Consider the following 15,414-nt stretch of genomic DNA (forward strand, 5'->3'; position numbering starts at 1 on the left):
CGGGCGGTCGCCGCCGCTCTCGCCATGCGGGCGCTGCTGCTCCCCGCGCTCCTGCTCCCGGCGCTGGCCGCGGCGCGCGGCACCGCCACGGTAAGGACGGGCCGCACCGGCACCGACGGGGGTCGGGACCGGGATGGCGACCACGGCCAGGGGGTCCCGGCCGCCCTGCCCGGCGGTGCTGGGAGCGGACGGGGGCAGGTCCGGTGTCCCCGGCGGTGCCCGGCGGGTCGGGGGGTCCCGGGCGGGGGTCCCGGGAGGGGCCGTTGCGGGTGCCGGTGCTCCCCTCGCGGTGCGGGTTCGGCGCAGGGAATGGCCCGGGCGGGGGGCGCGCTCGCGGGGTTGGGAGGTGCCCGAGCCCCGGCGCTGCAGCGATGGGCGCTGCAATGAGCGACTCCGTGCCAGAGAGAATAGCCCGGACAAGCCTTCCCCCGCGGGGGTGAGGCGCGGGAAGCGGGGGGAGCCAGCCTCTCCCGGGGATTCAGGAGCCCTCGGTTCCAGCTGGAACCTGTCTCCCACGGGGTCAGTGGCCTCGGGGGCCGGAGCAGGGACACCGGGATCCAGCCCAGAGGGATGGTGCTGGGCGCAGCTACTGCCAGGATCACCAAAATGTTAAAAATACAGAATTTTCGAAGACATTTGGTGGAATAGGACGATAGCACAGCTGTTGTCAGCAGCACTTGGCTGGGAACAGATATCCAAAGCCTGGAATGCCCTGCACTGGGTTCCCGGCAGGGTGCCAGGGATGATGCTGCCCGAAGGACTCTGAGATCCGCAGCCCACGGACCCACACGGTGCTGTCGCCTCCTCCATGCCTCCCTCCCCGCAGGTGCTGCCTGCTGTGCTCGGAGGTGTTTTCTCAGTTCTTGCTGTTGGATGAGATCCCTTCAGTGGGCATGTGTGTGCCACACAAGTGCTTGGCATGGCCATGTCCCCGTGACCGACACGGGACGCCCGAGCAGCGCCAGCACCCGGGGCCTGGCTGCCGTCAGCCACGGCCCAGCCCTGCCAGCACCGCTCTGCCTCGGCTGCAGGATGTGTTTGACACCTTGTGCCAAGCCTGGGAGGAGGAGGAAGAGGAGGGTGACATGGTTTCCCTCCCATGACGGGGACATGCCTTCCAGCAGCTGTGCCAGAGGCGTGCGGCGCAGCAGCTTATCAACACAGCGTGTTTTCCTCCCAGACGAGTCCTCTGGCAGCAGCCAAAGGAGAGCTTAAAAGCTGGCCAAGGGTCATTGTCAAAGGTCCTGCTTTCTCCAAATAATGTCACAAACTCAGTGCTCACATGGATGCTCTTGCAGGAGGTTTCAAAAACTGGGAAAATTACCCAGCTCGTAAAGCTGGGAGTGTGGAAACCCTCAGCAAAGTGCAGGGACACTCTCCCACACCAGCCATGGCTGTCCAGCCCCTGTGGATCTGGGACCCACTCCGGAGGATGGGCGGCACCCACCTCCTGCACCCTGGGCTGGGGTCTGCAGTGAGCGGGGGGATCCAGGGAAAGAACCACCAGAGCCTCCATGGGGCTGTAGCAGCCCTCACACGGGTTTCTCAGGGAGCCGTTGGATTCCCACCCGGAGCAGGCAGTGCAGCACAGGCTGCCTTGTGCCTCCACATCCAGACCCACCTGTCCAGTGTTCATGTGTATGGCAGGTGTGGGCTGTGCCCTGCCAAGCCGGGCACAGCCAGGCACAGGCTGACAGAGGGCACCCACGGCAGGTGACCCTTGCAGAGGCTCCCCACGTCAGAGCCTGGTTTTTAATATTTCCTTGTTTATGAGTTTTTCTGTATAAATAGAACATGTGGTTCCTGTTTAAGGAGCTGGTAAAAGGCAGAACAAGGTTTAGTGTTACGGCCCCACATGAAGGCGGGCGGCTGCCCCGGCTGTGGAGCAGTGAGGCACACACAGGGCTGGAACTGGGGGGTCCCTGGGAAGGGCTTGGCCCTTCCTGCCATGGGGGAGGCTCTGTGTGCCGGACACCCCCTCACCGTGCAGTGTCACAGCTGCTGTGGCTGCTCCAGGCACGTTTGTTGCTCTGGGCACCCGCCTGTTTGTGCCTCACCCCAGTGGGACATGCAGGGCCTCTGTGCCACTCGTGCCTCCCACCACAGCGTGCCAGGGCCGTGGGAGGGGACCCACAGCCCACAGTCACCTGCTCCTTTGGGAAAGAGCTGCCAGCCCAGGCAGCTGCAGCCCTGCCCTGCAGAAGGTGCTGAGGGTGGGTGGGATTGCAGTGTGTGCCTGGGTGTGGGGCTGTGCTGCCATGGTGGAACCTTCACCGGTGCTTGGGTGTTGGTGGGAATAGGGGACCCCGGCTAGGAATTGAAGTGGGACTCCCATGAGGCGCCCTGGGACCTTGAGTGGGGTTCCCACAGGGATGTGTGTGCACACCAGGACCTCATGCAGCTCAGTGTCCTGGACAGACATTGCTCATGGCCAGCACAGCTGCCCAGCTCGGGCCTGGGGAGCTGCCCGGCTCTGTGAGGAGGGGACGGCAGCCCGTGGCCGGACTGTGAATCCTCCTGCCTGTTTGCACAAGCACCAGCATGGCCATGGGGAGGCCAGGGGGCCCGGAGAGGTGTAAGCCTGTCGACTTGGTGTTTGGGAAGGGGGTCTCTGCCCTGCTCCCTGCTGAGAGCTTGATTAGATCCTCCTCAATTTACAACCCTTTGCCCCCCCCACCCGTGTTTTCCTTCAGCCAGCGGGACCTGGTTTCCCTTTGAATGAAAGAGGGTTTTTTGAAATGCAAAATGCATGAGGTTTTGCAGCCCTTCAGGAAGAGAAGGAAGCCCCTGGCCCATGTGGGCTATGGGGAGCCTGGGGTCTGTGCTGCACGGGCAGTGCTCAGGGAGAGCTGCTGCCCCGGTGCCACCAGCGTGTCATCCCAGTTGGGCTCTGAAGGGAGGGTCCCTGTGTGGCCATGGGTGCTGCCTGCAGGCAGGACATGGACCCCGTGGGCCTCTGCCCTTTCCCACGCCGCACTGTGCTCCGCTGTGGTCCGGGGAGGACCGGGAGCCAGAGCTCAACTTGTTTCCCAGCTCTGCCACCATTCTGTTTCCCAGGATGAGTCAGAGTCCCTGTGGGCAGAGCCCTGTCCCTCCAGGGTCACTGCACTGCCTGTTGCTGTTGTCCCACCCTCACGGGTGCTTGGAGCAGGCGCATCCCTGCACACAGGGCACCCAGCACAGCTCCTGCCAGCCCAGGCATCCCCCAGGGTGCACAGCCAGTGGTGGGGGGCTCGGGGGGCTCGGCTCCCTTGTTCCTGAGCACAGCGGGACTAGGGGAGAACTGGGCTAAACCGGCTGAAAAGCACCCTGGCTCATAGCGTGAGTCAGGGCCATGTGTGGAAACAACAGAGTCCTTGAGCATGTGCCTGGGGCCATTGCCGGAGTCTGGAGGGGCCGAGCTCACCCTGAGGTGGCTGCAATGTCACCACGAACAACGAACCCTGTGTGGGCTGGAGGCCGTGGGCGTGGGGGCACAGAGTCACTGCTGGGTCTTACCACCGTCCCTGCTCACTCGGGTCTTGCTGGAGGCTGGGAAACAGCCACAGAAGTGGGCCTGGATTACCTGGCCCCCAAAACGCTCTGGTGGCCATAGGGACAAGCAGCTGCCTGGGCTTTGTCACCGTCAGCCCGGGTGCAGAGCGGTGAGACACGGTGCTCTGGGCCAGACTCTGCCCCATGCTCACTGGGGCACAACCAGGAGCCCCTGGGGTGGTGGGAGAACTCTGGGCAGGCAAAAGAGAGGAGGAGGGCTGTGATGGCTTGCTGGGGTCAGCGGTGCCCTGGTGAGACACCAGGCTCACCACGAGTCCCACAGGCGCTGGGTGACACGGACCAGGTCAGGATGACCTCGGAGGGCTCCGACTGCCGCTGCAAGTGCATCCTGCGGCCGCTGAGCAAGGACGCCTGCAGCCGCGTCAGGAACGGCAGCGCGCGCGTGGAGGATTTCTACACGGTGGAGACGGTGAGCTCGGGGGCCGACTGCAAGTGCTCCTGCACTGCGCCCCCCTCCTCGCTGAACCCCTGTGAGAACGAGTGGAAGATGGAGAAGCTGAAGAAGCAGGCGCCTGAGCTCTTCAAGGTACCTGAGGCGTGGTGGGACTGGGGACCAGACGCACCCTCCCCGCACTGCACAGCCCTGCCCTGTGCCCGCTCCTGTGCCCTGTGCCTCACCCCCACATTCTGCCCCTGCCCCATGTCTCAGCCCTGCCCTGTGGCCCATCCCTGCTCTTCCTCTGCAGCTGCAGTCCATGGTGGACCTGCTGGAGGGAACGCTGTACAGCATGGACCTGATGAAGGTGCACTCCTACATCAGCAAGGTGGTGGCCCAGATGAACACACTGGAGGAGGTGAGCTCTGGCAGCACCATCCCTGCAGTGCTCCCTGCTGAACTGCTCAGGACTTTCTGGTGGTGCTGTGGTTCCAGCCTCTCCTCTCCTGCAGACCATCAAGACTAACCTGAGCAGGGAGAACGACTTCATGAAGGAGAGCGTCCTGCACCTCACCAACCAGATGAAACGCTACGAGAACTACTCCGACATCATGCTCAGCATCAAGAAGGAGATCTCCAACCTGGGTTACCAGCTGCTGCAGAAGGACGCGGCTGCTGTCCCCGAGAGCAAGGCACAGGTACCCCGAGCCACAGGTACCCCGAGCCATAGGTACCCCAGGGCCCAGCCCTGCACAGGCACAGCCGGTGCTGCCAGGCAGAGCTGAGCTCCCCCAGGCTTGTGAGAGGTGCACCCCTGGCAGCCAGGGGCTGGTGCCTGTGCCCACTGCCTGGCTCGGTGGCAGCAGGGAAGTGGAGGGATGGGAGGGGAGGGGGTCTGACAGGCTGTGCCCCCCAGGACACGGCAGGCGGCCGAGAGAAGGAGGCGGGGCGGTACCCCAGCACCCGCAAGGCACTGGGGGACAAGGTGGCCCCTCGAGCGCCCAAGGAGAAGCCACTGAAGCCTGAGAAGCCCAAAAAGGAGAACACCAAGGCCAGGGCAGGGTCCCAGCCCACACCCAAGCCCAAGCCCCTGGCGCACCAGCAGACCGTGGTCCGAGGCATCACGTACTACAAGGTGGGGCAGGCGGGAGCGGCGGAGGGGCCGGCCGGCAGCCGCGGTGAGTCCCGGCGTGGGGCACAGGCGGGGGGCATGGGAGCACCCTCCCACCGAGGCAGAGGGCCTGGGGCTGCCCCTGCAAATGCACTGACTCCCAGCTTGTCCCCCCACAGAGAGCCCTGCAAGGGGGCCAGCTGTGCCGGAGCAGCAGGAGGAGAGGGGCCCCCCACCCCCTGCAGCTGAGGGGACCCCAGCCCAAGCTGTTGCACAGACAGAGACCGCCGTGCCCAACACCACGGCTGTGCCCAGCACTGCCCCAGCCCCCCGCAGCACCACCCGCAGCCCCCCCAGCCCCCTTGGGCAGGGGGATGACAGCACTGGGGACCCCGAAACACCAAACAGAGGTGGGTGAGTGGGGGGCAGCTGGGAGGGGGCACCCGGCCCAGCAGTCCCAGTGCCTGTGGCCAGGCCAGGTCAGCAATAGCCGTGCCATGGGGAAGGAGGAGAAGGCAGCTGCCTGGGGCAGGGATAAGCCCTCGTCCTCCTCCTCCATGGTACCCAGTGAAGGAGGTGGAGTGCGAAGGCACCATCGAGTCGGTGGAGCCTCCCATGGAGCACCACAGCTACGGGCGCAACGAGGGGGCCTGGATGAAGGACCCGGCAGCCAAGGATGACCGTATCTATGTCACCAACTACTACTATGGGAACAGCCTGGTGGAGTTCAGGAGCCTCGAGAACTTCAAGCAGGGTGAGAGTCAGCAGCCGAGTGGGTGCAGGGGCCTCGGCTCCTCCTGGGTGAGTGCCCAGTGCCGTGTGACACTGGCTGTGCCAGCCCTGGGGCAGTGGGCAGCTCATGGGGACCTGCACTGGGAGCACCCACAGGGCAGTGAGGGGGACACAAGTCCCCTGCCACTGCCTGCACACTCGGGCCATTGTGCATGGGACCCAGTGCTGCAGCGGGTCCCAGCGCCTCTCCCACCCCCTCACAGGCCGCTGGAGCAACCTCTACAAGCTGCCCTACAACTGGATTGGCACCGGGCATGTGGTGTACCGGGGGGCCTTCTACTACAACCGTGCCTTCACCAAGAACATCATCAAGTATGACCTGAAGGAGCGGTACGTGGCGGGCTGGGCGCTGCTCCACGATGTGGTGTATGAGGACACAACGCCCTGGAAGTGGAGGGGCCACTCAGACATTGACTTTGCTGTGGATGAGAGCGGGCTCTGGGTTATCTACCCCTCTGTGGACTACGACTACTCGCAGCAGGAGGTGATCGTGCTGAGCCGACTCGACCCCGGGGACCTCTCAGTGCGCAAGGAAACCACCTGGAAGACGGGGCTGAAGCGCAACACCTACGGGAACTGCTTCATCATCTGTGGCATCCTCTACGCTGTAGACACCTACAGCCAGAAGGAAGGGCAGATCTCCTACGCCTTTGACACGCACACGAACACGGAGGCAGAGCTCCGACTGCCCTTCCTCAACCACTACTCCTTCACCACGCAGGTCGACTACAACCCCAAGGAGAAGGTGCTCTACGCCTGGGACAACGGCCATCAGATGACATACGGGCTCCACTTTGTGGTCTGAGCATCCGGGGGTTCCCATCAGCCCTCCTGCACCCACCCTCTGCTGTGCCTGGCTGGGGCACCCTGATGCAGCCTGGGCCCGGCACCCCGACCCCAGCTGGACCAGGGCTGTGGCGACAGCCCGGCTTCCACCCCAACCCCCTCCCCATCCTCTGTGCCCGTCAGCTGCCCCGTGCCCACTGCACTGCGGGGCAGGGAGTGCGCGTGAGCACAGCCCCCCGCAGACACCCCCACGACAACGTGGCCCCCGGACCACGGCAGCTCGGCTGGCATCGCCTTCCTGGGGAACAGAGAGAAGCCCAGCCCCACATCCCTCCGGCACCACTGGCACCACAGCAGCACCCACCCCATACCACTGCACTGAGCACCCACTGCACTGCCCCCAGCCAAGCCCCCTCCTCACACACCCACCGGGACCCCGCGTGCCGGCACCGCAGCTGCCAGCGGCATGAGTGCGGGACAGCCCCGTGCCCTGGCCTGCACCCGGCCCCACGAGGCGGGCAGGGCCCCCGGCTGCCAGGCACGAGCAACAGGTGCCGGTTGCTATTTTAGGAAATGTGGTTAAGATGCCCTTGCTTTTGCCGCTCATTAGCTTGTTATTTAAACGCATTCACTGGAGCTGTATGAGGCCCCTTCAGGCAGCGGGTGCAGAGGAGCCAGCCCGCAGCACCGGGGTGTCCTGCCTGCACACCTGCCTGCACACCTGCCTGCAGCGAACCCTGGGCAGGGGAGCCCGTGGCCCTCTCGCTCTCCAGGTGAGGCAGGGCAAGGGGCTGCGGGCGCTTGGCTTGGTTTTGGTCATTTTAGACGTGAACAGTATTAAAACATAACATGTGAAAGCGGGCTGCATGTGCTATCGTTTGTCCTCAGGCTGGGCAGGGAGGAGCGGGCAGGGCAGGCGCTCGCCAGCCCCATCCCTCACTGTCCCTGTCCCTCGCCATCCCTGTCCTTCACTGTCCTGTCCCACGGCCAGGAGTGCCCAGGGGTTGCTGTCACACGTGGCTGCTGTTCACTGCACTCCTGGCAGGCACAGCTCCCCACGCCGATCCCAGAGGGACACCCCACATCCCCCCGGCAGCACCGGCACGATGCCATGGCAGCACAGTGGCAGGCAGATCTCAGACCAGACCCGGGGCAGCAAACGCTGCTGTGTCCTGGGGTAAAGGGGATTTGGCATGGCCCAGCCTGAGCTGCAGCCCGAGAGCCGCCGGGAGCCGAGCCCCGCTGCTGGAGAGCGGAGCAGCTGAGCGTGGGCACGGCGGGAGCAGCTGCCCCGGCGCTGCTGCAGAACTTGGCAAGCGCGGAGCTGCCGGGGGGCTCGGGGTGAGAGCAGCCCCCGCGCCCAGCGCCCTCCTGCCCCCGTCCGTGCGTGCGAGGGCAGCCTGCCCTGGGCCCCGCCGAGCCCCGCACGCCGGCGGGGGCCGTGGGGCTGCGCCCGGGCTCTCGGTGCCGCGGAGCCAGGCGGTGTCCCGGGAGGCGGAAATGTTTTCCCCTGCAAAGACCTGAAGCCGGTGCCAGGCGTGGGCAGCCTGGCACCCCCTTCCCTGGACCCACGCTGCTCCCAGGTGCTGCTCTGGCTCACGGCGGCCCCAGCAGCCCCCGCCCTGCCTCGGCCCGGACCCCGCACCAGCGCTGCGCTGCTCGCCTCGCTTGGCCGCGAGTCCTCGCCACAGAAAGGAACCGGCCGACTTTTCCCCCCGGGCTGGGTCCCTGCCAGGCTTTTATCTAGCGATCCCCAGCAAATCCCTGTCCAAACAATGCGGATTTCTGACATTTTTTTGTGGTAAAGTAAACTCCCAGCACATCTCTAATTCCAGGGCTTTGTTGTTCTTCCGCAGGGGCTGCCGTGGCTCCGTGCTGCGCAGGGCTGCTCCCCTCGGTCAGAAAACATGGGAAGGGGGGAATGAAACCTGCGTGGTCAGAGGACTACCTTGTGTTGGGTCGTTTGGGCTGCCGCGAGGAGCTTCAGCCCCAGCAGCCCTTTGCGAGCTGATCCTTGTCCTGGCACCCGTCCCCGATGCCTGGTCCTGGTCTCTGGTCCCGGGGCCTTTTCCTGGTGCAAGTTGCAGTCTCAGGCAGGACAAGGCAGGCTGGGGAACATGGGGGTCCCCAGGCAGTACACGGTGGGGACATGTGGGTGGGGGCAGGATGGGCTCCCACCGTGACGGGCGCTGCTGACTTCCAGACATTCCTCCTGTGCGTGGCCGGCACCACCTCGGCTCATAACGTGATTAAAAGATTAAAATCTCTCAGTTCAGCAGCAAGCAGCAAATGAAGCTTGAGACAGGGATGTTGGGGGGCTGTGGTGCCCAAGGGCCCCGTGACAGCAATGTGGCGCCTGGGAAGGGCAGCCGAGGCCGTCTGGGCAGGTGGCTCTGGTGCCGCAGCCCTCAGTCCCAAAATCCCCTCCCGTGGGCACGGCTGCCCTCGGTGCAGCCAGGCAGTGAGCCCTGATCCCCCCCCCGCCTCCTTCTCAGTTACTGGCTGGGCTGGTTTGTTTGTGGTGGTTTTGCCTCATTCCTGGCCCCGCTGCCCAGGCTGGCGTCCTGCTCTCCCCATGGTGCCCCAGCACAGAACTGCCTCGGGGCTGAGGTGAGCCAGGGGTGGCCAGTCTTTGGGTGAGCAGGATGTACAGTGAGCAGGGCACAGTGCCAGGGACATCCTGGCCAGAGCCTGTCCATGGCTGCAGCCTGTTGGCACCCACTGGGGGTGCACCAAAACCTGGGTCCTTGTCCCACCTCAAGAGCTGCCTCCACCCGGATCCCACAGCTGTCCAGGCACAGCCAGGTTTCAGGACCAGGGGCTCAGCAGAGAGCTGTGCCTGGGACGTGGTGCCCAGCCACACCAGCAGCCTCTTGGCAGAGCCCAGCAGTCCCCAGGTCCTCCATGGGGATCAGGAGGCTCAGTCCCAGTGCCACAGCCCTCATGCTGTGCCCCCACCCATCGGCCGCCTGCGCTGGGACATGTGCCACATCGCTGGTGCCACCAGGGGCCCTGCTCAGTGTCTGGAGAGCTGCAGGGTGATGCAGGGATGTGAGGTGACATGGAGCCACAGGTGCCAAGGCTGACAACCCTGGGCAGCTGTGGGAAAGGGCTGGGCAGCGGGTGGGTGGTGGCGGTGGCCGGAGGGAAGGGAGGGGACCCACGGGCCTTGGCGGTGCCACCGCTGACTCACTCACCAGTGGAAACAGAAATCTGTTCCCAGGCTTGCTGCTGCCAGCTCCACAGCACCCCAGGCCCTGGCACGGCAGCCCCTCGGGGTGGCAGGGGGCACCTGCAAACACCCCTTCCCCAGCAGCACCCAGGGCACAGCAAGGCAGGAGGAGAGGGCTGCCCGCAGGCCACTCTCGTGGCCAGGTTCTGCTCAGCCCGACGCAGGGGCTTTCTTCATCTCCCTGCAGATGCACAGCTGGGCTGGCTGGGGGCCAGGAGCCCCAGCACACATTAGCCCCTGTCCCAGAGAGCCCCAGGGTCACCTTTGCCTGAGAGCCCCCGGGACAGCGGGTGCAGGGCCCTGAAGTGCAGCACTTGCGTCCAGACACTGCCTGTATTCATGGAGCAGCAGGGCCAGGGCAGTGTGGGGGCTAGTCCTGCCCCAGCCTGGCCAACAAAACGGGCATTCAGGGCCGGGCGCGGGTGGCTGCCCCGGGCAGACCTGGGCCATCTGCGCCGCCGGCGGGACGCGGCATTTCCCCACTGGGCTGGGCTCACAACGTGGGGCTTGTGGTCACCAGATGTGCCAGACGCTGCTCACACGCAGCCGTGCAGGGCCAGCTCTTCCTGGTATGTGGAGGGCAGTGGGCAGCGTGGCAGGGCGTGGCCAAGGGCACCAGGACCTGCCCAGGGTGGTTGCTCCCAAGCTCCCTGCCCTGCACAGCACCTTGTGTGTCCATATCCCATCTCCACACATCCTGCTGCATGCAGAAATGGGGTCACCCCCCGTGGGAGCACTCAGGACAGCAGCTCAGGGCTGTCCCGGCAGAGGGAGGTGACAGGAGCAGTGACAGGAGCAATGCCAGGAGCATTAGAAGAGCTGGGGTTTGTGTCCATCGCAGCAAACACCAGCCAAAGGAGGTGGGGCCCGAGCTTCTCTCAGCAATGCTAAGTTTATAGTTGAACAGTCTTGAGGGTCTTTTCCAACCTAAATGACTCTGATTCCATGACTCAAATCTCCCTCTGCAGGTCCCCCATTCCCTCAGCCCCTGCCCCAGCTGCAGAACGGGGTCCAGGAGCGGGAGCTGCCAGCTCCCACGGACACCATCCACTCGGGGCTGTGCCCGCTGTGCCGGGCAGGAACATCTGGTGCTGCTGAACGTGTTCCAGGGCACAGGGCCAGGGTTCCCCCCCAGCGGCACCAGCCCCGGGCCATGCCCCGCAGCCAGCCAGCAGCTGCGCCTCTGTCCTCCTCCCCGCCCGGGAAATTATTTATTTGCTGAAGAATGGCTTTTCCCAGGAAGCTGCTCCAGGGCTGAGGGACATCTTCAGTTACGAGGAACAAATAAACAGTGTGAGCCTCCAAGGCCCCGACGCTCTGCAAACACTGGTGCTAAACCCAGGGCCGGCGCTGGCAGCTGTGCGGGGTCAGTGCTGGGGAGCAGGGGGTCCCCCAGGACAGGGCTTCAGGAAACCCACCCTACACACCCCCAGCACCCTGCCAGAGGGGGACAGGGGCCACACTGCCAGCAGTGACGCAGGGGTGATGCTGTGTGGTCCCCTCAGAGCCAGCACAGCACTGGGGTGTTCTGGGGAGCGTGTGGCCCTTTGCTGGGGGTTCTGCCACTGGGCACTCCTCACTTTGGGGACCAGCAAGGCTGAAGAGCCTACGCTCAGCCCCGACAGCAGCAGCTTCTGCCAGGGAGCTGGGGCAGCACAGCCATCCTCTGGGGCTGGCTGGTAAAGTGGGAACCAGCACAGACCACTGGAAACACAGCCAGGACAGGCTCTGCCTTGCACTCACAGCAGGAACAAGTGTCTTCACCTGTGCCCTGGAGGGAGCTCATCACTTCACCTGCATGTCCACTCAATCAGTGTGTTGTTCCCGGTCACTTAAAGGGCTCTTGTCTGTGGGATGTGTCCCGTAACAGCACAGGGCCCTTCTGATGGAAGGGCCGGACTGGTTGGTTTTGCCATCTGGCTACGGGTGGATGGAGTAATTCAGCCCCAGGATTTAGTGCCAGAACCTGTTCACCTCCTCAAATGGCTGCTGTGGGCTGTGCACAAAGCCTGAGCTGTTCTCCCATAGTGGCTCCCACTTCAGCACGGGATGGCTCGGGGATTTTCAGTGCCTGCTAATTAGTTGGGGGTTCTTCTCCATTTTTGTCCCTCCCCCCCCGTTACTGGTTGGCACTCAGTGATCTGTACTGCGACTGGATCCTGGAGACAGCAGATCCTCTCTCGGCAGCACAGCTGCTCCCGTGGCTGGGGTGGAAGGTGACACCTGGAGCACACCCTGACTGTCACCGGACTCTGAGGTGCACAGTGCACAGTGCACAGTTCGTGCTGTGTTTGCTTTGCCATGTCGGGAATGGTGGCAGAGCCACCTGGCTGCCAGAGCAGCACAGGGCACACAACTCTCCAAAGAGAAGCCCAAACGGAGCCGAGCATGATCTGGCAGAAGCCACCTGCCCCAGCCCGCCCCATTCCCAGCACAGGGGACCAGCCTCTCTCCTGTCTCCTTTGGGCATCAGGCTCCTGGGGCAGAAATGTGAGATCGGGGATCCTCACAGGGATGTGCTCCTGATTCTGGGGGGCCACACAAGCTGGGCCAGCAGCTTGTGCTTCTTCTGGAGCAGCTCAGGGCTGGCCACAGCAGGATACACAGAGATGGTAACACAAAGCCATTTGTAACCCTGCCTGCTTTCCTGGGAATACTGTGTGAGCCAAGGAGCCAGTTCCCACACGCAGCACGCTGTCCTACGGCACGCTCTGGCAGCCTGGGCCCAGGGCTGTGCCAGGCCAGGTCCCCTTCGCTGCCAGACACGTCCCATCTCACTCCAAGCTCCCAACAAAGCCCTGGCACAGCCCTGGTGACATCATGGAGCTGCCACTCCTCACGATGCCGCCATGTAGGGAAAATTCCCTGAACCACAGGCAATTAGGCCTCTCTTGACAAAACTTGCTTGAGGCTTAAAAATCCTTCATTGAGTGAGCAGAATTAAGATCTTTTCCCCAGGCAGAATCTGGATCCCATCTAGGAACTCCCTAATGGGTAGGGAATTTTTCACGTTCGAATGCGTTGGCCGCACTAACACAAACCATGAGTGCTGAGCCCTCACGCTCCAGCAGCACCGCGGAACTCTCCCTCACAGCAGAACCAAAAAAGGCCTTTGGAACTGCAACCCCATCTTGAGTCCCAAAGAACTCCTTAGGGGACAAAGTCAGAGCATTTAACCCTTGCTGTGCTCTGCAGGTGGAAGTGTGGAACTGTGAGGCCAGGGATGCCCTGGGAGTTCAGAGATGCCACTCTTGGAGCTCAGTGTTCTGAGCTTACCTGCCCTCACCAGTGTCCACATCCAGAGAGAGCACCTGGGCTGAAACTATTGCCCCCAGGGGGGCTCTTGGGGGCTACAGTGAGTTGGCCAGAGATCCAAATCAAGTGCTGACAGAATCCTTCAGGTTCCATGAAGACCTCTAAAGCCCCTCAGCAAATTCATTCATTTCTGATAACACTTAAAACACTGGCACATGACAAAACTTTAAATATTTGCTCTTAAGCTACTGAAGTGATATTGACTGACTGCAAACATCTGTGAAAAACTTCCACTCTAAATCAATCTCAGATTAAATTATTTTTACATGGCGAGTTGAACGAACCTCACAGATCTGTACCCACTGCCTGCTCCACAAAGAGGAAAATAAAAACTGCCAGCTCTGTATTTTGTGCAGTCAAACACACATCCTGTGAATCCTCCATGTCCCTCCACAAAGCTGATGACTTCTTTACCCACCAGTACCAAAAAAACCACCAGTGACACTTGCAAAGCAAACTCCATTTAATGAGCCCCCAGCCCCGGCTATGCCTTGATGGCGTATTTCCGGGCTGGGTACAGACGTTCCTTCCGCTGCTGCTTCTTGGTCTTGAGGTTCTCCTCGTGCTTGTTGAGCCGGCGCCGCATGGCCCGGGTCTTCTTGGGCCGCAGGTCCAGGGGTTTGTACTTCTTGCCCTGTTTGCAAAGACACACAACAGTCAAGTTTAGACACTGCTCTCAGAGCCGAGCTCCTGCCAGAGCATCAGCACCACTGTTTAAACCTCTTTCCCTTGGCACCATCATCCCAGTCTGGAGGTTTGAGAGACCTTCTCTCTGCTGGGAAACAAGAGCTGATTATAACTTTTGCAGCAGTTGTACCAGCTTTGACTCAAGTTCAAGCAATGCTTCATCTTAAGTCCCAGTTACCCAACACCTCTTGGAAAGTTCTTTTTTTTCCCTGCCCTATTTGATGTCATTTAAACCCCAAGAAATAATATTCTAAGAACTTCTTGAGTGATAAAGCTCCTTGGCCACCTGAAACATGAATTTAAATTTAGATTAAAAGAGTATCTGCATTTGTGCAAAGTGCACCTCCCAGGAAGCTCATCACACTCCAGAGGGATGCTGCCAGGAGACTCTCCTGGCAAAAGCAGACTCACACACAACTTACAGAATTCTTGCAATAATACTTAAAAAGGAACCATGATGAGAGAACTTTAAAACTGAACATAAATGAGCTTTTCTCACTGAGTTTTAATCTTAAGTAGCAACCTACAAAACCAGTTCCTTCCACAAACCGCAATTGAGAACAATAAGAGAGAAAAGGCCAGTGTAAAAGGTGTTTGTCCCCACCTTGTAGAACTTCCTCAAGTTCTCCTTCTGGGTCTGGTTGATGACAGTCAACACTCTGGCGATGGATTTACGCACCACGCGGCTGCAGGAGGGACAGAGTCACGTCTGAGGACATGGATCCAGCACACTGTGTGTGCTCTGACCGCCAACCTGCCCCGCACCGGTTACAGCGAACACCAACACCTCCCGGCTCACCCCCTCCGAGCAGAGACGGATCGGCTTCCAGCCCTACAGATCCGCTCCTCTTCCCCGCCGTTTGTACCTTCCCAGCACACGGGCTGTGACAGCTCCCAGACCCGGCTCAGCCCCGTGTCCCCCGGCCCACTCACATCTTGGAGAGCTTGGACGCGGCCCCGCCAGTCACTTTGGCCACGCGCAGCTGCGACAGCTCCACCTTCAGATCGTCCAACTGCTTCAGCAGCTCCTCCTTCTTCTTCCCGCGCAGGTCTCGGGCCTTGATCTTGGCCTGCGGGAAAAGCCGTCAGTGTCCCCGGCTGCCCCGGCGGGATGGGCCGGGCTGCCGGCCCCTGTTCCCAGTGGGATGCGGGCAGATCCACGGTGCCGGCTCCCGGTAGTCCGCCATTCCCGGCCCCCGCTCCCGGCGGATGCCGGTGGATCCCCATTCCCGGCCCCCGTTCCCAGTGGATTCCCGGTAGATGCCCGCTCCCCGTTCCCGTTCCCCGTTCCCGGCGGATGCCGGTGGATTCCCGGTGGATCCCGCTCCGGGCTCTCTCACCATGACGGCGGCGCGCGGCGCGGGCCGGAAGGACGGAAGCCGCGCAGGGACAGGGGCGGTGCCGCGGCCGGGCCGTACCAAGGCACGGCCGGGCGGGGGGAGCAGCCCGCGCGCCGCGCTCCCCCCGCGGGCCGCGCGGTGGAACCGGCCGAGGCGCTGACAGCGAGCGCGGGAGGCGGCGGCGGCCCCGGGCGCTGCGGCCCCGCGGGAGCGGCGCCGA

General features: G+C 62.7%; 2 protein-coding genes across 2 annotated transcripts; one reads left to right on the forward strand and one right to left on the reverse strand.

Annotated features, from left to right (window-relative positions):
- Positions 1 to 17: 17 nt before the first annotated feature.
- OLFML2A (olfactomedin like 2A) lies at positions 18 to 7,463 on the forward strand. Its single transcript, XM_017810182.1, has 8 exons — positions 18 to 90; positions 3,818 to 4,081; positions 4,242 to 4,349; positions 4,444 to 4,629; positions 4,848 to 5,109; positions 5,222 to 5,452; positions 5,611 to 5,796; positions 6,038 to 7,463. Exons 1-8 carry the CDS (start codon positions 25 to 27, stop codon positions 6,637 to 6,639), a joined length of 1,905 nt encoding a protein of 634 aa, XP_017665671.1. The 5' UTR covers positions 18 to 24; the 3' UTR covers positions 6,640 to 7,463.
- Positions 7,464 to 13,612: 6,149 nt separating this feature from the next.
- On the reverse strand, positions 13,613 to 15,284 carry RPL35 (ribosomal protein L35). The gene is made up of 4 exons (XM_017810189.1): positions 15,195 to 15,284; positions 14,788 to 14,924; positions 14,459 to 14,540; positions 13,613 to 13,801 (listed from the first exon to the last, which is right to left on the reverse strand). Exons 1-4 carry the CDS (start codon positions 15,195 to 15,197, stop codon positions 13,652 to 13,654), a joined length of 372 nt encoding a protein of 123 aa, XP_017665678.1. The 5' UTR covers positions 15,198 to 15,284; the 3' UTR covers positions 13,613 to 13,651.
- Positions 15,285 to 15,414: the final 130 nt, after the last annotated feature.

This window comes from Lepidothrix coronata, unplaced genomic scaffold (genome assembly GCF_001604755.1).
Source record: "Lepidothrix coronata isolate B3197 unplaced genomic scaffold, Lepidothrix_coronata-1.0 Scaffold28, whole genome shotgun sequence".
Taxonomy (NCBI): Eukaryota; Metazoa; Chordata; class Aves; order Passeriformes; family Pipridae; genus Lepidothrix; species Lepidothrix coronata.

Excerpts from the sequence above, each read along its gene's own strand:
- RPL35 (XM_017810189.1), bottom strand. Across the intron at positions 14,541-14,787 it reads GCGTCCAAGCTCTCCAAGAT|CCGCGTGGTGCGTAAATCCA; the intron begins GTGAGTGGGCCG and ends TCCCTCCTGCAG. Across the intron at positions 13,802-14,458 it reads ACTTGAGGAAGTTCTACAAG|GGCAAGAAGTACAAACCCCT; the intron begins GTGGGGACAAAC and ends CTTTGCAAACAG.
- OLFML2A (XM_017810182.1), top strand. The coding sequence starts at position 25 with ATGCGGGCGCTGCTGCTCCCCGCGCTCCTGCTCCCGGCGCTGGCCGCG. Across the intron at positions 4,082-4,241 it reads AGGCGCCTGAGCTCTTCAAG|CTGCAGTCCATGGTGGACCT; the intron begins GTACCTGAGGCG and ends CTTCCTCTGCAG. Across the intron at positions 5,453-5,610 it reads CCCCGAAACACCAAACAGAG|TGAAGGAGGTGGAGTGCGAA; the intron begins GTGGGTGAGTGG and ends CATGGTACCCAG.